The following is a 24,938-nucleotide window of genomic DNA, read 5'->3' as shown; positions in this document are numbered from 1 at the left end:
CAAACTAGGATTTGCCCAAGGTAGGATTTGAATCCAGGTTTCCTGTGATCTCTATTACTTCTTATAAGAAAACTGAGAAAAATTATCACAGAATCATAAGTAATGGGAGCTGGAAAGGAGTTCAGAGATCATTGAAGGCAGCTTCCTTATTTTACAGAAAACTGAGCCCCAGAGAGGGGAAGTAACTTACCTGAGGGTATACAACCAAGCAATCCACCAATCCATGTATTTTTAGCATCTCCCATGGGCTGGGCACTGTCCTTGGTGCTGAGGGTGCTGAGGGGGAAAGAGACACCACGTAAACATATAGATATGAATACATATTATATATATGTATAACATATACATATATATTATATTATACACAAAACACACAGAGAACAGATACAGCACATACAGGGCTGTTAGAATTCAAACTCAGGTCTTTCCACTCAAACTCTGAGCTCTTTCCATGACATCATATGAGAGGCAGGAGAGAACCACCAACCCATAAACCTTTTAGAGCAAGCCCTGAAAAATCCAGAGCTGTCATCATCGTGCGTAGCTGGGGAGGAGGGAAAATCTCAAGGACTTTTCCCATTTGAGCTGGTTCAGGGTGCCCATCAGACCCCAGAGCCCAAACTGAAGAGACAGAATCATGAGATTTAGGGATTAACCAGGAACAGTTAAATCATTGCTGGCAATTGCACCCTTAATGATCTAGCATTAGGATTAATAATTATTCCAAAGGTAAAGGTGATAGTGGAAAGATAATTGCTGGAGATGGATGCAATACTGATATGAAAAAAATATTGATATGAAAAGTCTTCTGAACTAATGACAGCTGAGTATTAAGAAATCAATAGGAATTTATTAGCACTTACTATGCTTAAGCATAGTCTAGGCTGGGAGTTACATAGATGATAATTAAGACAAGCTCTACCCAAATGGATACTACATTCTAACAGGGTAGACAAGCAGGCTAGAGAGAAGTATATTCAGAATAACTAGGAAGAGAGTAATTATAGGTATACACAAAGTAGTTAGTGGCAAGGTAGTTGGGAGAAAAGATACCAGCACATGTGGAGATCAGGAAAAGCTGAAAGATGAGAGAGATTCTATGAGGTGGTTAAGAGAGAGTTAATTTCAGGGTTGGACCTGTGCAAAGGTATGGAGGAGATAGAGTATTGTGTATAAAGAATAGAGAGAAGGTCATTTTGGCTAATGATAATCTGGTGTAGCTCGAAGGAAGGTAGCAGGAGTGAGCCCCATGGTCTGGGGAGGCAGGGAGCTCTCATGAACTGGTGGCCATACTCAGACACCATCTCATCCGACTCCCTCATTTTATTTTATTTTATTTTATTTTATTTTTTGCAGGGCAATGGGGGTTAAGTGACTTGCCCAGGGTCACACAGCTAGTAAGTGTCAAGTGTCTGAGGCCAGATTTGCTCAGGTACTCCTGAATCCACTGCGCCACCTAGCTGCCCCCAAACAATTCCCTCATTTTATAGAAGAGGGAGGTGATACTCAGAGAGGGGAACCCAAGGTCATACAATAAAGTTGTGGCAGAGTAGAACCTAGAACCTGGTGTTCTAGGGTTATCTACTGATCATGCAGTTTTTCACTTAAAACAAAACAACCTTATTCTGTACTCTGTCTCATACACATATGCCTTTTCCCCTCAACTATACAGTGACATCCTTGTGGGCTTCTGCTGCCACCTCTCTGAGCCTGGGGCTGGACACAGTGGCAGCATCAACAAATCACATATTTTCCAATGGATTGTCTTCTGTCCAGTTCCTCCCCCTTCCCTTTTCTCAGTCCTGTTCATAGCTCACAGCAGCATTGTCTGAGACTTCTCCCCATCCAGGTTAGGACCTAGGGTCCAGATTGAACCCTGCCTTGACCAGGTCCTCACTTTCTTTCATGTTTCCTGATGGTGACCAGAGTTCCAGTGAATGAATCTTTTATGAGATAATCTCCAAGAGTCCAACATGAGGGATTCTGACCTTGGCTTATCTTTTGCTTCCAGATTGGTGCCTCTCTCTTTGCCAGTAACATTGGAAGTGATCACTTTGTGGGGCTGGCTGGGAGTGGAGCAGCATCAGGCATTGCCATGGGAGGCTTTGAATGGAATGTAAGTAAAACAAAGACATGGAACACTGGAGTTAGGAGGAACATCTCCAATAGAGAATAGAGAATGTCAGAGCTGGGAGGGCCTTAGAACAGGATATATCAGAGCTGGGAGGGACTTTACAACAGAGAAAGTCAGAGTGGGGAAGGGAACTTATCCAGGCCAAGCTCCTCATTTTACAAGGAGGAAATTAAGGCACAGAGAGAAATGACCTGGCCTTTGTCATATTGCAAATTTGCAGTAATATCACTGCTCCTTCTTTCTTCCTTTTGACCCCACAAACCCACCCTGTCAGTTCTCATCAGTGATATGGCACTTCCCACATTAAAATTTTTCATTAGATTATCTTTCAAAGGCAAGGATGTAGCCTCATGGAGAGGTCAGAGGATGGTGGAGAGATGTTGCTAGCCTTGGGTCTCTACTGAGAATGTGGAATCCTCTGAGTCCTGCATAGCCTTCCAAATAATTTCCGGACTGGGACCATTGAGTGGGGAGCCCTCCAGCCTATTTGTGCTGTCCAAGAAATTCTATCCCTAAGGTTCTTTATGGTCAAAGGGTAGAAAAGGCTGAATTATGTTGTACTGGATGACAAAGGACATCTCTGGGTCATCTGTGTCATTAGTCAAAACCTTTTGAGGTCATTGGACTTGCAGGTAATGCATAGGTCAGAAGGGGAGTCAGATTGTGCCATTTTCTTTTTTCTCCTTTTTTCTCTTTTTTTAGTGAGGCAATTGGGGTTAAGTGACTTGCCCAGGGTCACACTGCTAGTAAGTGTTAAGTGTCTGAGGCCGGATTTGAACTCAGGTACTCCTGACTCCAGGGCTGGTGCTCTATCCACTGCGGCACCTAGCTGCCCTGATAGTGCCATTTTCTAAAAGATTTCTTTTTGGTTTCAGGCCCTGCTATTTGTGGTTGTCCTGGGCTGGGTGTTTGTACCAATATATGTCAAAGCCGAAGTGAGTATTACTTGGTTACCTACCTGTAAATATTGAAGGTGGACTGATAGAATCCTGGGAAACACTTTTGACTTCTCTCCCCAAGGAGGGAGAGAAAGCTTAGCTTCTGGTCTTTGGCCCTGAGTTCCCAAGGTATTGACTGGCACAGAACTACAGGATTTCACTGATGGAAAGGATAGAAAAAGCCATCCAGTCCAACTTATATCTGGATGAAAATTCCTTCTACATCACACCTGGGGAATGTTCATCTGGTCTCTGCTTCCAATGTTGGGGAAGCAGGCCACTGGGAAGGCTCAGTCTCAAAGAACTCAGAACTCTCCCAGCCATGTCTAAACTATGTCTTGGGAACTCGGAATTATGGATTAATGTCACCTTCCACAAGGGAATTTTTCTGTCTTTTTGACTTCTATGTGACCTTATCTTGTACTGATCTTATATCCTGCATGCATTACAGGTGGTGACAATGCCAGAATACCTGAGGAAGCGATTTGGTGGGAAGCGGATACAAATCTATCTGTCTGTCCTTTCTTTGTTAATTTATATTTTTACCAAGATCTCGGTGAGTTCCTATTCTCTGACTATGCCATTCAGTGAATGTCTTTGTCTTAGGTGAATTGTATCCCCTGGTTTATGAGAGTTAAGCCACACACTGGTGGGGGCTCATGAGCTAAACAGTTTAGGAGAGCAGACCCATAGAATTCTTTTGACCTGGGGTTAGTCCTAGGATCATCTATGATACTACAATCTTGTAATATTGCCTTTTCCTCCACTCCCCTTCTTTTCCTTCCTCTCATTCCCATCCCCCTTCCTTAATAACTTTCATTTTTAGAACACAGTAAAGTTTACAAGGTGCTTTCTCCCTTAACAACCCCATAATGCAAGAATTATTGTGCTTATCTTACTGTTGCAAAAACTGAGATGCAGGTGTCATGACTTCCCTATGGTCACATAGCTAAATACATTTCTTCAAGTGGACCATAAGCACCAATTACTCAAGAATGATTGTGGGATCTGGGCCTCCAACCCAGGTGACCTGACTCCTACTATACCATATACCTCTCCCCTAAGGAAGGGAAAAGAAAGAATTTTGCACATTTCTATGAACTTGGACTCAGCAAGATAAAAGTGTAAAATTCTGCCTCATAAGGAGAGGAGTCTAGAGATAGAATTTATCATTCATTCATTCATTCTCTCCTTGGAATGGTATAGGCTAAAAATATAAATGGAGATGTAAAGGATTTCCACAAATGCATAGATATAGGATCTGTTCTCCTTCAGAATTTGAACAGGTCTGTGACTTTATGGATGTGAGGGCTTTCTTCAGTGATTCAGAAACCAGCCCCTCTCAGTCTCAGAGTTCAGAGGGCCCTTGGAAATCTTCTAGTTCAAGCCTCTTATTTTTCAGATGAGAAAATGGAAGCCCAGAGCAATAGAATTGGCTTGCTTGAAATCACCTAACCAGTAGATAGGAGAGGCAGGATTTGAATCCAAGACCATGGAGTTCCCTGTCCCTTATTGTTGATCTAGGTTGACCAAAGAGGGAGCAAGGCAGCATTAGCCTGGGGACTATGAAAACAGTTGAGAGATTTTCCTTTTGGGGCTAGAGACTGAAGCCTTGACATTTCACCCTCTTTTTCACCTGCTTCTTCTACTTCTGCTTTGGCCTTTGAACAAGCTCAATTCAATTCAATCTTATCCAATCAAATTCTAATATGGGCACTAATTATAGGATGACACATCTAAAAGTCAGTCAATAGTTAACAAATATTTATTAAGGTCCTACTATGTGCCAAGCACTGGGCTAAGAATTAGGGCTATAAAAAGGACAAAAAAGCAGCCCCTGTTCTCCAAGAGTTCCAGTCTAATGGAAGAGACAATATTCATATATGGAAACATGATAATCAATACAGAAACTAGATCTGGACTCAGAGGATTAGGGTTCAGATCTCTGCACTGTGTGGCCTTAGCCAAGTTGCTTCCCCTCTCTGGGGCTCAGTGTCCCTACCTTTAAAATGAAAGAGTTGGATTCAATGGGCTTGGAGATCCCTTCCAGCACAGACCTTCTATGAGGTAGCACGAGAATGGCCCTGGTTTGATCTGCTTACTGATGCGTGTGTAACAAGACCGTTGTAGGAGGGCAGCTGGGCTCAGCTCTTCTCTGAAACCACCAAGTCCACAGTTCAGCTGGTGATGAGGGGCTGTGAGTCACAGTTGCCATGGCAGATCATTCTTTTCCCTCAGAGCCTGTGCTTGGGATAAGAATAGAAATTAACCTAAAAGTATTAGTCTTTCTCACCTCCCTCCAAGCCCTTTCCTCTGGTTACTGATTAAGCTGACCTCACCCTGGAGTACCTCGAACCACCTGTCAGGCTAGCCCAGACTTGGATGTTGGCAGAGACTATCTGGATGCACATAGGTTCATCCTCTGGGTTTGACTAGGACTTGGATGCAAATGGATTTCACAAAATGTCACATTCTCGGAGTTGTGAGGACCTTCAGAAGCATCTAGTCCAACCGATACCTAATTAATAATCCCCTATGCCATGCTCCTAATAACTGATCACCAGCCCTTGCTGCCTCCCAGGGTAGACATGTTTTTTAAAATAGTATTCTATTTCTCTCCAATTAAACATAAAGACAATTTTTAGCATTAATTTCTACAAGATTTTGCGTTCCAAATTTTCCTCCCTCTATCCCCTCTCCTTTTTTAAAAATGGCAAGTGATTTTATATAAGTTATATATGTCCAGGGCAGCCACTTTTAGATAGTTCTTATAGCCAGGAAGCCTATCCTGTTTTTTTTGTCCAGTCTCACTAGTGTCTGACACTCTTTGACCCCATTTGGGGTTTTCTTGGCAAAGCTATTTAAAGGGTTTGCCATTTCCTTATCTAGCTCATTCTCAGCTCATAAGGAAGCTGAGGAAAATGGACTGAAGTGACTTGCTCAGGGTCACACAGCAAGTAAGTGTCTGAGGCCAGATTTGAACTCAGGAACATGTGTCTTCCTGCCTCAATACCCAGTACTCGGTGCACTCTGGAACCCCCTAGCTGCCCAGCCTATCCTTCTTCCTTCTTTGATCTTGGTTTGGCTCTCTGTAGCTGAGTAGAACAAAGCTAGTTTCTCTTTCACAAGATAGGCCTTTAAGTGCTTGAAGGAGCTACCATTTCTGCCCATGCCAGAGTCTTCACTTTTTCAAGCTTATCACCATCACCTTCTTCAATCAGTCCTCATGGCTTGGACTCAATATCCTTCACTATTCTGCTTGCACTCCTCTAGCTCCTCTTCATGGGATCCAGGAATCTTCCCATCCCCCTCCTTGGCATCCACAAAAGCAACCCTTCTATGATTACTATCAGAACCTGAAATTTCATTGACAGGGCTAGAGTTCTGGACATTACTTTTTCTTTATGGGCCTCAGTTTCCCTTCTCTGTAAGATGAAAAAGTTGGAATCAATCCTTGGGGCCCTCCTTTGTCTCTAAGTTCTTTTTAAAATCTTATTTTTATTGATTATTTTAAAATAGAATCCATTTATTTTCCAATATATCTCTTCTCCCACCCAGAGAACCATCCCTTATAAAAAAGAATAAAGAGTAAAGAGAAAGTGCATGAATAAAACCAATCAAGCTGTCAAGTGTGCCTGACACTGTATGCTGTGCTCTATACCTATAGTTCCCCACCTCTATAGAGAGTGGAGGAAGAGTCAGTTCTGAATTCTATGGCTCAATGACCCTAGATCACCATCAGTGTTCCAGCTAAAAAGGAGAGAGAGAGTGCTCAAGAAGGCAGAAAGTTTTAGAGCGTGTAGGGGAAGATGCAAACCTCCATTTATAGATGAGGAAAATTTCAATGATGACCCCAGTGTAAATCACTGTTTCAACAAGCAGTAGGAGAGAAGGGGAGTAAGGAAGGGAGGAAAGAGGAGAGAGGAGAGAGAAGAAAGAAGGAGAAAGGGGCAGCTAGGTGGCACAGTGGATAGAGCACCGGCCCTAGAGTCAGGAGTACCTGAGTTCAAATCTGGCCTCAGACACTTAATACTTACTAGCTGTGTGACCCTGGGCAAGTCACTTAACCCCAATTGCCTCACTAAAAAAAAAACAAAAAAAAAAGAAAGAAGGAGAAAAAGAAGATAATGATCATAATGATGATGAAGAAGAGGAGAAAGAGAAAGAAGATGATGAGGAAGTAGAAGTAAAAGGAGAGAGAAAAGAGAGTAAGAGGAGAGGGTAGAGAGAAATTGGATAGAGACAGTGACAGAGAATGAGAAAATGAGGAGAAAGACCCTGGCTCCCCAAAGGAGTGGGGAAGTTAGGGGACAAGGACACAGAAAGAGAAGGCTGATGTCCCCCAAAGGTGAATTTTGATGACTTCCTAGGTTCACAGCATTTCAAAGGCTGCATTGGGAAAGCCATAGTTTCTGGCATGAGGGAGGTAATAGTCCTGCTGTCCTCTGTCCTGATCTGGAGAGCTGGGTTCAGTTCTAGGAGACACGTTTTAGGGTGGACATGGATAAGCTGGTGAGGCTACAGAGGAAGGCAGCCAAGATGATGGAGGGGCTTAGCATCATATCAGATGATGATCATTGAAAGGAACTGGACATATTCAGTCTGAAAAAGACTCAGGACAGGTACAGGAAAGCTGCCTCTAAGTATTTGAAGGCCTGTCAGATCCAAGAGGGATTAAACTGTTGCTGCTTGGCCCCTGGGGGCAGAGGTAGGAATAGAGTAAGAATTAGGGAGGCAGATTTAGGCTTGATGGAAAGGGAAACTTCAAAGGCAGTGAGCTCCCCAACTCATGACACGATTGCTCCAAAAAACATCCAAATAACACCATAGGACAATGCCCGGAGCAGCAAAACTCACAGAAGAATGTGCTGAAATCATCTTCTAACCAAGAATGGCTTGGAAGGTCAGAAGGAGGGAGCTTCTGTGCTGATACAGGAGTCGGGCCCAACCCCACAGTCACCCTGACACAGATCCAGTCTCAGGAAGTCCTCACCAGAGAAGGAGACCCCCAGAGCCTCTGAATCAGCTGAAGCACCAGTGTCGTCTGGAACTAAGCTCACAGTCTGGTGAGTGGGCTGAGCCCTGGGCAGGGGAGAGACTACAGGGGTCTATGCTGGTGCTAAGGCAGAACTTGGATTCTACACCTCTACTGAGAACCAGGTGGTAGGTTCGAGTAGAAGTGGCCCAGGTGGGGGAGGGGCACAGGCTCGTAGGAGCTAACAACCACAACACACAAAGCTGGTTGATTGGCAAGTTGGTCTGGGGTCATCTAGGACCAGGAAACAGGCCGGGCGAGGGAAGAACCTGATTCTCCTTAAATCATACCACCTGGGACTTCTTAAGCTTGGGATACTGCAGCCTGGAAACAGTGCCCCACTTTAAGGAGCTAAAAATCTAGTAAAAGAAAGGCAAGATGAGCTGACAGAGAAAGGTGAGGACCATAGAAAGTTTCTTCAGTAACAAGGAAGACCAAGGGGTACCCTCAGAGGAAGATGTCAACATCAGGGCCGCTATATCTAAAGCTTCCAAGAAAAATACGAATTGGTCTCAGGCCATAGAGATGCTCAAAAAGGACTTTGAAGATAAAGTTAGAGAGGTAGAGGAAAAAATGGAAAGAGAAATGAGGGTGATGCAGGAAAGGCATGAGAAAAAAGTCAACAGCTTGAAAAGTCAAACTGGCCAAATGGAAAAGGAGGTACAAAAGCTCTCTGATGAAAATAATTGCCTAAGAATGAGGATTGAACAAATGGAAGCCAGTGACTTTATGAGAAACCAAGACACAATAAAGCAAATCCAAATGAATAAAAAAATAGAGGGCAATGTGAAATATCTTCTGGGAAAACCTGCTGACCTGGAAAATAGGTCCAGGAGAGATAATTAGAAAATTATTGGTCTACCTGAAAACCATGATCAAGGAAAGAGCTTAGACACCATCTTCCAAGATATCCTCAGGGAAAATTGCCCTGAAATTCTAGAAGAAGAAGCTAAAATAGAAATTGAAAGAATCCACTGATCACCTCCAGAAAGAGATCCCAAAAAGGGAAACTTCTAGATAATCAGCCCTAGCATGGGCTGCCTCAGGAGGTTATGGGAGGATTTCCAGAGCATGTTGGATGCCCACTTGTCTGGGAAATTGTAGAAGGGATTTTTTCTGTTCAGGCCCGGATTGGACTAGATGGAGTCTGAGATCTGGTGGGCCCCTGAGATTCTACAAGGGGCATCAAACAACCCATATCTGAAGAGGAGTCCCCTCTATAGCATCTCTTCAAGTGGCCATCTTGTTGTTTTTGAAACACATGCAACAATGGAGAGATCATTACCTCCTTAGGAAGTCCTTTCTGTCTTAGGATGTCTTCCATCAGAAGAATAACATGAGTGAATCAAGAAAATAAGGTACTTACATCCTGGCCAGGTGAAAGCTGAGTGTTTTTAGGACAGGGGAGTCAAGGAAGTGTGTGCACCTGAGGTGAAGAATGAGCAAGGCAACAGGCTTTCTCTGCTTCCTTTTTCTTCTTTTCTCCTTTCATGGATGGGTCAGACTTCACAGCCACTGAGGTCTCTTCCAACTCTCCAATTTTGTGAATCTGTGGTCCATTTGGGAAGATTTATTGGAAGAGATGTCATTTCAGGCAGTGTCTGCCTAGTGAGAGAGTTGGGGACTTGGTTTTCTGGTGAAAGGAAGGGAGTCACAGACAGAAGGCCCAGATAAGAATAACAAAAGACATCTACCTAGCTTTCCAAGGTCTTCAAAATACTGTTCTGACATTACCTCACTTAAGTCTCACATTAACAGGACTGTTGTTCAGTCATTCAGTCATTTCATTCTCCTGCTCATTTTACATATGACAGAGAACTGGGGTAAACAGGGTTATGTGACTTCCCTAAGGTCACACAGCTAGAAAATGTCTGAGGCCAGATTTGAACTCAGGAAGATGAGTCTTCCTGACTCCAGCACTGTATCCATAGCATCACCTAGCTGCCCACATCAACCTTATGATATTATTACTACTACTACTACTACTACTACTACTACTACTACTACTACTACTACTACTACTACTACTACTACTTTTTTACAGATGAAAGACTGAGGCTCAGAGATGACAAGGGACTTGTCTAGGGTCACACAGCTAGTAAGTGTCAGAGGCAGGATTGGAATGCAGGTCTTCTTGATTCCAGGTCTGGCCCTCTGTCCACTATAGCACACTGCCTCCTGGGTGTGGCTGCCCAGGATGCAGACATCCCTATTTTTTGAAGTCTTGATATTATGTCTGGAATGTTCTTAAACATATTGCTTTCTTTGCCCCTGGGAAGTATGGCAGGAACAATATGCTTAGCATAGCACCTGGCACATAACAGAAGCTTAATACATGTCTATTGAATGACTTATTGACTGAATCCCTGAATTGTCCCAGCTTTCCCAGGGAGCATCCACATGAGTGGGTTCTTTCCATGGACCTGGGGGCACAGGCCAATGATCAATGAGCCTATAATTTAATCAATTGCATGTGATGTCCAAATGGCACTATTGATGCCTCCTACAACTGTTATCAGCAATCACAGCCACTATAAACTTTTTTTTTTGGTGAGGCAATTGGGGTTAAGTGACTTGCCCAAGGTCACACAGCTAGTAAGTGTCAAGTGTCTGAGGCTGGATTTGAACTCAGGTCCTCCTGAATCCAGGGCCGGTGCTCTATCCAATGCGCCACTATAAACTTTTACAGTGACCATAGTGATCACTTTGAGTCCTCAGGTCACATATGTGAGCTTTGACTCTTAAGCTATTCATTCATCCTCTGCCTGGGCTAAAGGGATGACTGTAGGAATGACAGCTTTGGATTCCACAACTCAATTTCCCAAGTACGATGGGAGAGCTATGGCTGAATAGCAATTTATCTGAAAAAGGATCTGGGGATATGAGTAGACCATAAGTGAAATTTAAGTTAATAGTGATCTGGCTGCCCAAAAAAGCTAACATGACTGTAGGTTTTATTAAGAGAGGCAGAGTGTACTTACCCAGTATTCTATCCTCATCAGAATGTATTTGGAGGGCTGTGTTTATTCTGGATGACATATTTCAGGAAGGACATTGATAGACCAGAAAGGGTCCACAGGAGGGCAGCTGGGGGAGTGAAGGAGCTTAGGATCATGCTTGGAGAGACTCAGACACACTAAGTGTCCTGAAAGACACTTGATAGACTTTCATATAGAAGAGGGATTAGGCTTGTAATCTCTGACCTTGAAGGGCAGAATTGGGAGCTTTGGAAAAAGTCTCAAAGAGAGAAATTTAGGCTTGATATTAGAAAACAGTAACATTTTGAGGTATCTGAAAGTACAGTGAACTGCCTTGGAGGGATAGTGAGCTCCCTGTCACTGAAAGTCTTCAATCAGAGACTGGATGGCCATTTGTTAGGGATGGTGGAGAGGGGATTTATAGAAGGAAGAATTTTAAAAATTGGAGCTGTCCACCATGAGGTTCTTTGGGGATCTCTTGGTCACTAGAGCTGTTTAGGAGCAGAGTAAATGACCGACGGATATGGGTGGGACATCAAACTAGATGCTCCTTGAGTTCTTTCTCAGTCCTGAAATACTATGATTCTACTGTGTCATGGGAAGAAATCATACTTCATAATGATCGGTTGAAAGAACTGGTAATGTTTATCCTGGAGAAGAGAAGAGAAGAGAAGAGAAGAGAAGAGAAGAGAAGAGAAGAGAAGAGAAGAGAAGAGAAGAGAAGGCGGGGGTGGGTTGGAATACCACAGTTGTATTTGAAGGGCTGCTATGGGGAAAGATGGATTGGACTTGGTCTGTTTGGTCCCAAAGGGCAGAATCAGGACCAATTGGGGGAGGCATTGTAGAGGTAGGCTCCATCTTCATGTCAAGAAAAACTTTTTAGCAGAGTTGTCCAAAAGAGAAATGGGCTGCCCCAGTGTAAAGGTTTGGGGTAGTGATTGTGAGCTTCCCCAAACTTAGACCTTTACATCATGGCTGCTGACTGCTTTCCAGGGATATTGTAGACGAAGTTTTTGTTTGGATTGGGTGGTTTGGATGTGGGGTGGTTGAACTAGTTGGTCTCCAAGTCAACTTTTATTTCTGAGATTCTGTGATTCTGTGAAATGAGTATACCTCCAGTCAACATGTTGCAAAATTTATCATTGAATTAAGAAATGACTTAGTTGAGAAACAGGTGGCAATCAGAGGCTAAAAGATATGTGGAAAACTGTTCTTTCTGGAATATCCAGTTCCCTCATGGCATGATGACATATCTTGGCTAGGATTCTTAAGGAGAATAATCTCTGTCTGCATGGGTGATAGCAGTGGTGGTGGTGAAAATAGCAATGTGGTGGAAATATCTTTGCTCATGGACTTAGAGGCTCTGGGTTTGAATTCTGGTTCATCTACCTCCTCTCTGCGTGACTTTGGACAAGTCTTTTCCCTTCCTTTGGACTCAATTTCTTCCCCTATTAAAATGAAGAGGGCGGGGCAGCTAGGTGGTGCAGTGGATAGAGCACTGGCCCTGGATTCAGGAGTACCTGAGTTCAAATCCAGCCTCAGACACTTAACACTTACTAGCTGTGTGACCCTGGGCACGTCACTTAACCCCAATTGCCTCACCAAAAACCAAACCAAAACAAAACAAAAATGAAGAGGGAAGGGGTTGGAAAATCAATTATACAAAGTCAGGAGCCTGGACTTCACCTTTTAATTCCCTTCCAACTCTTACTGGAATGGTTTCTCAACCCCACTCATTACCCTCTGTGTAGCTCAAATACTGGGAAGTCTAAGGTCAGATATTGTCCTTGGAGCTCAGTGTGAGTCAAGAAAGGAAGAATTTGTTCCTGGGTTCCCCAAATTACAAGAGGGAGAGGTGCTTCTTAGAACAGATTATTGCCTCTATCAGCAAAAATAGAACCTTCTGAAGACAGCTTGTCTCTGAGGCTCCCACTCCCTGCATGGGTATTTATAAGAGCTGGGAGGCACCTGCTGGTGATTATCGACTTGGGAAAAAAAACGAATGGGAGAGCCCAAGCTAGAGATACACAGTCCTCATAAAACTTTAACAGTTAAAAACTTGGCAACGAGCTGCTCAGCACTCTGGTGTAGTAGCTCTGTTGTTGTTTTAAACTGATGTTTCCATTATTGAGTAATGTAGGAAATCAACAACAAAATCAATTAATGACATTCCATTGCCCAATACTCATCCCTATCCACTCTTTTTTTTTTTTAAGTGAGGCAATTGGGGTTAAGTGACTTGCCCAGGGTCACACAGCTAGTAAGTGTCAAGTGTCTGAGGCCAGATTTGAACTCAGGTACTCCTGACTCCAGGGTTGGTGCTCTATCCACTGTGCCACCTAGCTGCCCCTCCCATTCACTCTTGAATTTGAACAGATTTATGGGGAGTTGTAGGTGTGTGTGTTATGCTACAAAAAACTGGGATCACTGCACTTTGGGGGCAGAGTCTAGAAGAAATGGTCCTCAGCAATCCAAGGGTGAAAGAGAGAAGATGGAATCTCTTCTTTCCAGTTCACTGCAGTGAGTGGAGATATTTAGTCTACTCCATGCCAATTCAACAGACATTTACTATTCATTACACCTCATATTCAACCCCCGGGAGGCAAAACGAACCACAACGCAGTAGGGTCCTAGGATTGTCAATTTCAAGCTAGAAGGAACATCAGGGGTCAGACAGTGCCTCAAGGGGCAGTTTTATTCCCACACAGAGAGGGGATGCTAAATATTAAAGAATCATCATCCATTGAGAGGCAGTTCAGAAGCCTTGCTTGGTTCCTTGCAATGGAGTGCTCACTAACCCTTTTGTATTTCACCTTCAGTGAATTCAGTTGATAAATGCCAAGTGACCTCTACTTTCTGGTGGGTTTTCCCTTTGTTGGTGACTCTTTTACCCTAGTGTTCAGACTGATGCTGCTGCCTCTGCCTGTTACAACTGCTTTGATAACCCATACCCTACGGCTTGTGGACCTGGGAAGGGGGAAGATGCCAGTTACCTTTCAAGATCTCATAAAGTCTTCTGCTAAAGGAAAGGAGGCACAAACAAGAGGCTGCTGCACCCCAGGCACTGGCTTGGCTGGGAGGCCATGGGCTCACGGGCCAGCCTAGGGGAGGGCAGGGTATCTTCCCCACACCCATTCTGGAACTCAAAAAGTCATCGTCCATATGTCTGAAGGCCAGAGAGAAGGAGAGGCAGGGATTGAATGTTAATGTCTACAGATAAAGCAATCAATTAAATGAATCATCATAGTTGATATGAGAAGAGCCACCCTCCAGAGCATGCCCAGGGGATTTCTAGCTATTGTGGGTATTTATCTGTGGACACTTTCTTTCCCTTGATAGAATGTAAGCTCCCTGAGGGCAGAGACTATCCCACATTTGCTTTTGTTTCTCCAGTGCCTAGCACAAGGCCTGGTACATGGTTGGTGCTTAATAAATGCTGGTGATTGATCTGTGACTCATACACAGATAAATATGGTAAAACATAGGGCAGCTAGATGGCACCATAGTGCATAGAGTGCTGGCCCGAGTCAGGAAGACTCCTCTTCCTGTGTTGAAATCTGGCTCAGACACTTTCTCTCTATGTGACCCTGGGCAAGTCACTTAATCGTGTTTGCCTCAGTTTTCTCATTTGTCAAATGAGCTGGAGAAGGAAATGGCAAACACTCCAGTATCTTTGCCAAGAAAACCCCAAATGAGGTCATGAAGCATCAGACATATCTAAAAATGACTGAACAATAAAAGGTACAAAGGAGAAAGTCTGACAAAGTCCTTTAGGACAATTGAGAAAGACAGCAGGAGTGAGAGTGAGAGAGAGAAGAGAGGAGTGAGGAGAGAGGGAGAGAGGAGAGAGAGACAGAGACAGAGAGACAGAGACAGAGAGACAGAGTTATTTCTTGGAGGGAGTGGTAACTGAGCTGGGGTCTTGATTAAAAAGAAGGATTTCAACAAAAGAAAATGAATGAATGAATGAATGAATTTATCAGGTGCTTACTATGTGCCAAACACTGTGCTAAGTGCTGGGGGTAAAAATCATCACAGGAAGCTAGTTTGTGTTTTCACAGACAACATATAAAGATGGCTCAGGTATAGAGTGGATGGAAAGGCCCAGCCTTGCAGATGGTAAGGTCCAGGGCTTCTTAGTGATATAGCATCCTTAACTGGAAATTCTGATCTTTCTAGATGACTCCCCCACCTTGTAAATTCCAGAGGCTTCCTGTTGCCTCTGGGACACAACTCAGACATTTTTCCTCAGCCCCAGCCTATATTCACAGTCTTCTTTGTATTATCTTACCCCCCCCCCATCCAACCAGACTGGCTTCTCTCCACACCATTGTAGAGGCCACCGTCCCCCAACCCATGCCTGCAATGCACTACCTCCTTATCTCTGCCTCATAGACTTCTTAACTTATTTTAATATACAGTTCCAGTGCCACCTTCTATATGAATTCCCCCAACTTCTTGTGCTCTCCCTCCCAAACTACCTTGCATTTGTCCTCTATCTATCTATCTATCTATCTATCTATCTATCTATCTATCTATCTATCTATCTATCTATCTATCTATCTAATCTATAATCCTTGTATCCCCCATTGGAATGAAATCTCCTGGAGAGCAGGGATTGTTTTATTCTGGATACTCATATCCCCATTGCTTGGCACATAGTAGGTTCTTAATAAACATCTGTCAGTTGTTTGGAGATCATGTGACAGTACTGACCGGATTCCAGACAGAGCTGGGGATGATGGTAAGGTCTAGAGGACCTTAGGAGGCAGCAGCAGGGCAGATGGCTAGTCAGTCAGTCAAAAAGTATTTATTAAGCATAGGCATTGTGCTAAGTGCTAGGGATACAAAAAAGCAAAAAACCAAAAATCAACCCCTGTTCTCAAGGAACTCAGGAGATAATATATAAATAAATACTTAGGAACATACAAGGCATACACAGAATATATGAAGGCAGGTTGGTCTCCATAACACATGAAGGAATAGAGTCAGTAATTCTCATCTCAGTAGTCAAATTGAGGGCTCTCCCCAATGCAATTGGGTCAGTGTGGGCCCTGTCAGATTCCAGCTGAGGCAGGGTTCTCCTTGAGCTTCCCACCCTGCTCCTCCTACCACTCAGAACCCTGGAGGCAAATGCCAGAGGTGGAAAGGCCCTTCGCCTGCCATCTTTTTTCTCTACCCTCAGTTTACAGATGTGGAAACTGAGGTCTAGAGAGAGAAGAGGTTTGGCCAAGGCTACACAACTGACCTGTAGCAGAATCACAACCCACTAGCTGGGTAACCTTCCACAAGGAAGAGGTGGCTGATGGAGCAGTGGATGAATTTCTGGTTTTTTTTTTTGTTTTTTTTTTTTGCAGGGTGATGGGGGTTAAGTGACTTGCCCAGGGTCACACAGCTAGTAAGTATCAAGTGTCTGAGGCCAGATTTGAACTCAGGTCCTTCTGAATCCAGGGCTAGTGCTTTATCCACTGAGCCACCTAGTTGCCCCCAAGTGGATGAATTTCTGAACCAAGAGTTAAATTTCAACCAGAGATAAAATCTGTCCTTAAACACTTACTATCAGCAGTGTGATACTGGGCACATCACTTTGTTTCCTATTTGCCTCAGTTTCCTAAAGTGTGAAATAGGGATATAATAGCACCTACCTCGAAGGGTTATTGTGAAGATCAACTATTTAGAAATATTATGTATATTTATAAATATACATAAATATGTATTTATAATATATATTTAGAAACAATAGGTATTTTTTCTCAGAATAGAATTTTATTTTCCAAAATATATGTGAAAACAAATTTTGACATCAATTTTTAAAAACTTTGCGTTCTAACTTCTCTTCCTCAACAATAGGTATTATTAAAGAGATAACATTTATACAAATTATAACATTATTAAAGAGATAGGATTTGTAAAAAATGTGTAGCACAGTGCCTGGAACATAGGAGGCACTTAAAATGCTTATTGCATTTCATCACACAAGTGTCTTCCTCTCTCTGGGTTTTACTTTTTTAATCTGAAAAACAAGGGGCTTTGATCGGAACTGGATCGTCTTATTTTTGCAGGTGGACATTGAGCCGGAGAAGGTAGAGAGGAGGAGGAGGATGGGGAAGGGCCTGACATCTAAGCCATAATAAAGATGTTTAGTTCGGAGAAGAGAGGACTGGGGGGGGGGCGTTGCATGAGAGCTGCTTTCAAGCATTTGGAGGGTTACCTCATGGAAGCAATAAAGGTCTTCTGTTTGGCCCCAGAGGGCAGAGTCAGGACCATTGGAAGGATGTTGCAAAGACATGGATTTCAGCTAGTTATTGGGGACTACTTCTCAGCAATGAGAGTTGTCTATAGTAGAATGAGCTGGCTTAGAAGGTAGTGAGTTCCCTATCACTGGGCTCTTCAAGCACATGCTTCCCATGATCTAGATTCTAGTATCAGGCAAAAAATTGGACTTGATGACCCAAGGCAGCTTCCAGCTCTGCTAGGTGATAATTTTGTGAAGACATATCTAATCATGACGTCTTAGCTAAGGAGCAGGTTGGGGGGCATTGTTGATTTTTTTGGGGGTAGAGAATAAATGACCTGAAATCTTAGGGGGCTCTATAATTAATCATTCCAGTTCCACAGATGCACTTACACGATTCCTGGCAACAGCTGGGTCCCAGGAATGAGAGTCATCTTTTCAACAAGCATTTAAAAAGGACCTGTGATGAGCCTTGTACTGCTCTATATGCTAAGGACATAAAGACAAGATAAAATAGTTCCCGCCCTCAGAATACTCACTTTATGCTGAGGTGTATAACTTGTATATTCCAACTTGTTCCTAAGTATAAGGAAAAGAATATAGACTGGATCAATGATTTCATTGGCTGAGAGACCTCCTGGATGAGGAAACTGTACCAATGCAAGTCAGTGCCTCCTCTGCAACTTATAAGAGAAGAGAATTAGCTATTATTCTTTTTTGTTTGTTTTTTTTTCCCCAGGGCAATGAAGGTTAAGTGACTTGCCCAAAGTCATACAGCTAGTAAGTGTCAAGTATCTGAGGCCAGATTTGAACTCAGGTCCCCTTGAATCCAGGGCTGGTGCTTTATCCACTTTGCTACCTAGCTGCCCCCGAATTGGCTATTATCCTGAAAGATAAGTGATTTACCCAGGGTCACACAGTCAGGATGTCAAAGGAGGACTCAAAGCCAGGTCTTCCTGGCTGCTACCCAACATTGTTTCTCATATACAAAATGGAGGTGATTACCTGGGGGAGTTGAGAGAGGCGCTGTGCAGGTGGGAGGATGTACCCAAGCTATCTAACCTCAGTTGGAGGCAGTGTGAGCAGAGAGAATGGTGAGGATGGGAGAGATGGTGTGGAGGGGGAGCCAAAAAAGCTTGATGACAGACTGGGTGACAACAGAGAAGGAAGATCCCAGGAGAACCCTGAGGGGGTGAGCGTGGGCGCCTGGGAAAATGGCAGCTCCATCAAGTGAAATGGATGAGTCTGGTGTTGGAATGGTGCCAAAATACTGGGAGTTATCTTGTGTATATGTCCACTGTAATGGTCCTTTCTCTTTTTTTCAGGCTGATATTTTCTCAGGAGCCATATTCATTAATTTGGCCTTAGGGCTCGACTTGTACCTGGCCATCTTTCTCCTCCTGGTCATCACGGGCCTTTATACCATCACAGGTGAGACATGGGGAGGGGGAGTTGCAGCCTAGGAGTTGGCTGTGTGTGGCCAGCTCCATGCCAGGCACTTTGGAGTGGGAGACACACTTTCTTCTCTCAAGGAGCAAGGGTTGGTTGGAAATACAAGGCTTACATCTAAAAAGGCATTGGGCCCTGATATAAGACAAGGCCTCATTTGAGGTTGTGAGCCTTGGTCACTAGGAGAATGGAGCTTGTCCTTGTTAGTAATAAGGAAGTTTGGGTTTGGAGGAAAGAGAATAGATTCAGTTTGGGACATGTTGAGTTTGAGATGACTGTGGGACACCCAATTTGAGATGTGTAATAGACAGTTGGTGATGTGGCACTCACGAGAAAGGTTAGAGCTGGATTTATAGATTTGGAAAGCATTGGCACAGAGATAATATTGAACTCATGGAAACTGATGACCAAAGGAGATCATATAGAAGGAGAATTAGATTGTCCAGAATACAGCCTTGGGGGCTCCCACTGTTAGTGGGAATAACCTAGATGAAGATTCAGCAAAGGAGATAGACAAGGAGCAGTGGAAGGGACCTCAGTGGCCACTGAGTCTAATCCAGACTTGAATTGGATCCCCTCTATGCCATCTAACCCTTGTTAGGGGGAAGGGGAAGGGAGATTCACTAAATTCTAAGGCAACCTGTTCAGCATTTAGTTATACTCTGAGTTTCCTCATCTTATAAAATGAGCTGGAGAAGAAAATGGCAAACCTCCACTGTCTTTGCCTTGAAGACCCCAAATAGGGCCAGGAAGAGGTGGACATGACTGACATGGTTAAACAACAACAACAACAACAACAACTAATAATAATAACAACAACAACTGCTTAAAGAATTTCTGTTGGGGGGAAGGGAAGGGAGATTCACTACATTCTAAGCAACCTATTCAGCATTTAGTCATATCCTTAGTTTACCCATCTGTAAAATGAGACTGAGTGAAAAGAATGCTGGATTCAGAGTCAGAGGAATTAGGTCCAAATTGTGCCTTTGACTCTTAGTAGTCGTGTGACCCTGGGCAAGTCACTCAACCTTTCTGGACCTCACTTTCTTCATTTGACAAATGTGGGGTTGGGTCAGAAAAGCCTTTAAGGTCCCTCTAGGCATAAGAGCTATGCTCCTGTATGAGCCCTTTGATCCCATAGAATGAAAATGGTCCATGATCAACGGACTAATCTTATCACTTTGTTGACACATGAGCTCCCTCTTGTGGCCAAGTATTTAATACAGACCTGGAGACAAGCATGGTGGTGGTGGTGGTGAAGGAGAGCTGAGGAAGGGTCCTCTAGAATAGATCCAATTTCCTTGTTCTCCCCACCCCCCACCAGTGGTCTTGGAGCCTTTTTAAAGGGAAGAATGAAGATCTTCCCCCTAAACAAGCAGAAGCTGAGGGGTTAGAAGGATAGCGAATTAATCAAAGACAGAAGCCATCTAGTCCAGCCCACAAACTTTACAAAGGAAGAAACTGAGGTGGAAGGGAAGGGACTCACCCAAGGTCACACAGGTAATGTCAGAGATGAAATGAGGAATTGAGGCATCGAGAGGATAAGTGAATCACTCTAGGTCACTGGGTAGAACATGGCACAATTATAATTTGAACCCAGGTCCTCTGACTACAGTAAGGGCTGTTTCCATTGTGCCTCATTGCTTCCAGGTTTCTCCATCAGTGTTTAGTCAGGTGTATACACACACACACACACACACACACACACACACACACACACATATTTGGGTGGGGGGAGAGTCCTGATCTATGATTTAATTGATGTGGGCGATTCCCAATATGGATGGAAACTTCCATCACCAAAGCAGCTACAGGTCAGACTGGTTTGTACCTTGCACCATTAAAGAGTTGCCTTGGGCACTGACAGATTAAGTGAGTTGCCTACAGTCACACAGCTAATAACAATAATGACAGCTAACATTGCACTTGCTAGGTGCCTAACTCTGTGCTAACTGCTTTACAATTATTATCTCATTTGAATTCACCACAACCCTGGAAGGGAGGTGCTATTATTTTCCATATTTTACATTTGAGGAAACTGAGGCCAATAGCAGTTAAGTAACTTGTCCAGGATCACACAGCTAGTGTCTGAGGCTGGATTTGAACTTAGGTCTTCCTGACTCCATACTGAATGCTCTATCCACTGCGCCACCTAGCTACCTAGCATGTGCCAGACAGATTCTGCAGCTGCCTCTCTGGCTGTTATGCTACCATAATTATGACTTTAATTTATGTGGCCCTTTAAGGTTTGCTAAGTGTTTTCTCTACTTTATCTCATTTGTAAAATAGATATATCAATAACACCAACCTCCCAGTGTTGTTGTGAAGATCAAATGAGATAATATTTGTTAAGTGCCTGGCACACAGTAACTCCTCCTCCTCCTTCTTCCTCTTCTTCTTCTTCTTCTCCTTCTTCTTCATCTTCTTCTTCCTCCTCTCCTTCTTCTTCTTCTTCTTCTTCTTCTTCTTCTTCTTCTTCTTCTTCTTCTCCTTCTTCTCCTTCTTCCTCCTCCTCCTCTTCTCCTTCTCCTCCTACTTCTTCCCTGACTCTACTTATTTGTTCATTTCCATTGTCTCCAAACTTGTCCCTAATAGCCAAGGGGACACTGATTTGATCCTCAGAACAACCCTGTGAAGTAGGTGCTATTATTCTCTCCATTTTAGAGATGAAGAGACTGAGGTGAAAACCAGGGTTACACAGCTGGCTTTGATATGATTTGTGGAGGTTGTCCTGACTCCAAGCCCAGGGCCCTAGAAAAAAGTCCTCTGATGGGGTCTAATTTTGTTTCCTTCTGCTCACCAGGGGGCCTGGCTGCTGTGATCTATACAGACACCTTACAGACTGGGATCATGCTGGTGGGGTCCATAATCCTGACAGCCTTTGGTAAGTGAGGTTGGAGAAGGTTTCAGGGGGAGGGAAATCCTGAACACACTGGCCACCTCTGAATTGGGATTTGTATGTGGGGACAGACAAGATATAGTAGGGCAAGATGGGCTGTGGGACTCATGATCTTGTGGGTATGAACTGTAACTATTGGAATGACACCACCTGCTGGAGACTTACTGTAGAAGAGTTCAGCCCATGAAGCGAAGGTCTTTGAGGGCAAGACCAGGAGTCTTTTCTTTGGTGTCAGGAAATGACATCTGCGTGTGGGAGGAAGAAGGAAGAGACGGGGACTCTTTCCTGGGGATGCTGGTGGAGAAGGCAGCTAGAAATGCGCTCTCCCTTTAATAGATAGAGGAATCTAGGCCTTTCTTCTCTCTTTACCAAATTCTTATTCTCCTTAATAAACGCTTAAAAGTCTAACTCTTGCTAAAGCTTATAATTTATTGGCGACCACTCATTAGATTTTAGACAGACTAGCTAGAATTTTAGCCCTTACCAGATCCCTGGGCAGGCTACTTGTCTCCCAGGGACACAAAGAGTGAGATGAGGGAATGGGATGGTTCAGTGTTCCCTTCTCAGAAAAAACAACACAAAGAAACTTCAGAAGTACACATCCCTTTTAATGCCAAGAAGGAAGATGACCTCATCTTTTATATACAAACCTGAATGAATAATTAGTCTTATAGAAACAGAGACACCTTTTCTCATGGTTGAAGTTTGGGTCATCAGGACCTACAGAACTTTGAATGCCAGTGCTGAAAGGGGGCCTAAAAGAGAATCTTCATTTTACAGATAGGGAAACTGAGGCCTAAGTGAGGGCAGAGGACTTGCCCATTCAGTACTGGAGCTGAGGTTTCCTATCATTTTCCCTGTTATCTGTCTTCTGCTCAGGTTCCCTTTCCCCTTCAGGATTCCTTGGATGTTAATGGATTGGGGTGTGTGTGTGTGTGTGTGTGTGTGTGTGTTTTGACTGCTCACCATCATTTTGTGATTTTTTAAAGCCTTTAATGAAGTTGGGGGCTATAATGCCTTTGTGGAGAAGTATATGAAGGCTATTCCAAGCAAAATTTCTGGAGACAACATCACCATCAGCTCCAAGTGCTACACCCCAAGGGCAGACTCCTTTCACATCTTTCGTGATCCCATAACTGGGGACATCCCCTGGCCAGGTCTTATCTTCGGTTTGAGCATCCTAGCCCTGTGGTATTGGTGCACTGATCAGGTAAGAGGCTCCAGTGAGTGAGTGTGTGTGAAAGTGTGATTGAGTGTGTACTTGTGCATGTCTGTGTGTGAATATGCATGCATGCGTGTGTGTGTGTGTGTGTGTGTGTGTGTGTGTGTGTTTCAATGCTGCCCAGCCAATGGCTTGGTTGGGGATCTCTTAGCAGGCTGCATTCTGGGTCCTCTCCCAAGACTCCTGCAATGGCCCAGATCAGTATGAAGGAAATTCAGTGTCTCCATCCTCATTTCTTTCCATGGTGGACAATAGTAGGACCACAGGGTTTAAGTCTAGAAAGGGATATCAAGGTCATTGAGTCGAACCCCCTCATTTTACAAATGAGGAAACTGAGGCTGAGTGGGGTTTTCTGATTTGCTCAGGGTCACATAGCAAATGTCTGAGGTGGGATTTGAACCCAGGTCTTCCTGACAGGCTGGATCTCCCTCATGTTATGTTGCCTCTCACCATTGTTCTCCTTCTACTAAAATGCACCTGAATCCAGGGCTAGTGCTTTATCCACTGCACCACCTAGCTGCCCTCAACATATTTTTCAACATTCGTTTTTATAAGATTTTGAGGTCCAAAATTTTCTCCTTCCCTCCCTTCCCTCCACCCTCCCCAAAACAGAAAGCAATCTGATAAAGGTTATATATGTACAATCACATTAATCATATTTCTGAATTAGTCATGTTGTGAAAAAAGAATCAGAACAAAAGGGAAAAACCTCAAGTAAGAAAAAAAACAGAAGGAAAAGTAGAAATAGTATGGTTCAATCTGCATTAATATTCTACAATTCTGTTTTCTGGATGTGGGGAGCATTTTCCATCATGAGTCCTTTGGAATTGTCTTGGATCATTTTATTGCTGAGAAAAGCTAAGTCCATCACAGTAGATCATTGTGCAATGTTGCTGTTTCTGTGTACAATGTTCTCCAGGTTCTGCTCACTTCACTCAGCATCAGTTCACTTAAGTCTTTCCAGGTTTTTCTGAAATCTGCCTGCTCATCATTTCTTATAGCAAAATAGTATTCCATTACATTCATATACCACAACTTGTTCAGTCATTCCCAAATTGATGGGAATCCCCTCAATTTTCAATTATTTGCTGCCACAAAAAAGGTATTATATTTTTGTACGTGTGGGTCCTTTTCCTTTTTTATGATCTCTTTGAGATAGAGACCGAGTAGTGGTATTACTGGGTCAAAGAATATGCACAGTCCCATAGCCCTTGGGGCACAATTCCAAATTGCTGTCTAGAATGGTTGGATCAGTTCACAACTCCACCAACAATGAAGCTTACATTCTGAATGGGAGAGACAAGTACAGATGTAGGGATTCACAAGATGGTTCCAGGATGATTAACAGTGTTTGCTTGTGGGTCTAGTGGCCTGAACTGTAGGGGTGATGAGCAGCTGTGGGAAGATGGAAGCAGCATCTGGTGGTCCTACACAAACTAATTATTCTTTGGGTTGAGTGCAGTCATTTTCCCTCTGCTGCTGAGAAGCCATTGGGTGACCTTCCTCTCCATGGAGGTCCCCAAGGGCTCCAGCTGTGAAGGTGGCAGGAGTGGTGGTTAGGGGTGTGTGGTCCCTGGTGTGTGCTCCTCATTCTCTGGTCTTTCCTGGCAGGTCATTGTGCAGCGGTGCCTCTCAGCCAAGAACATGTCCCATGCGAAGGCCGGATGCATAATGTGTGGCTATCTGAAGCTCCTGCCCATGTTCCTTATCGTGATGACTGGCATGGTCAGTCGGATACTCTACACAGGTACCTAGCCCCTCTAGCAACAGGTCCACCTGCAAGGAATCTTGGCCCCTTCTACTCTGCTTTTCCTTGACCTCCTTCTTTCTTGACTTGGCTCCAAAGTGAGTCTGGCTAGCTCCACACTTGGACACTCTGCTTGGCAGGAGCCCAGAACTGTTCCTGTCTCCTCTCTCCTACTCATCATTTGGTCCCCATAAAACTTGACCTTCTTATAGGGAGAGGTGATCCATGCCTGAGATAAGTCTGATGCAGAAGGAGATTTGATGGGAGGCCAGGGAGAAGGAAGAAAGTCAAAGTTCTCTGA

General features: G+C 43.7%; 1 protein-coding gene across 3 annotated transcripts in view; it reads left to right on the top strand.

Moving 5' to 3' along the window:
- LOC122727469 (sodium/glucose cotransporter 1) overlaps positions 1-24,938 on the top strand; it is a 57,842-nt gene that overhangs the window by 16,082 nt on the left and 16,822 nt on the right. For all 3 annotated transcript variants that reach the window (XM_043965028.1, XM_043965021.1, XM_043965037.1), the window contains exons 3-9: positions 2,012-2,116; positions 3,010-3,069; positions 3,524-3,628; positions 18,646-18,751; positions 21,573-21,653; positions 22,658-22,878; positions 24,502-24,637. In XM_043965028.1, coding sequence (XP_043820963.1) covers positions 2,012-2,116; positions 3,010-3,069; positions 3,524-3,628; positions 18,646-18,751; positions 21,573-21,653; positions 22,658-22,878; positions 24,502-24,637 — 814 coding nt within the window. The remainder of the gene's footprint in view (positions 1-2,011; positions 2,117-3,009; positions 3,070-3,523; positions 3,629-18,645; positions 18,752-21,572; positions 21,654-22,657; positions 22,879-24,501; positions 24,638-24,938) is intronic.

Source organism: Dromiciops gliroides, chromosome 1, assembly GCF_019393635.1.
Source record: "Dromiciops gliroides isolate mDroGli1 chromosome 1, mDroGli1.pri, whole genome shotgun sequence".
Lineage (NCBI taxonomy): Eukaryota > Metazoa > Chordata > Mammalia > Microbiotheria > Microbiotheriidae > Dromiciops > Dromiciops gliroides.
This window is presented reverse-complemented; position numbering and strand designations above follow the sequence as displayed.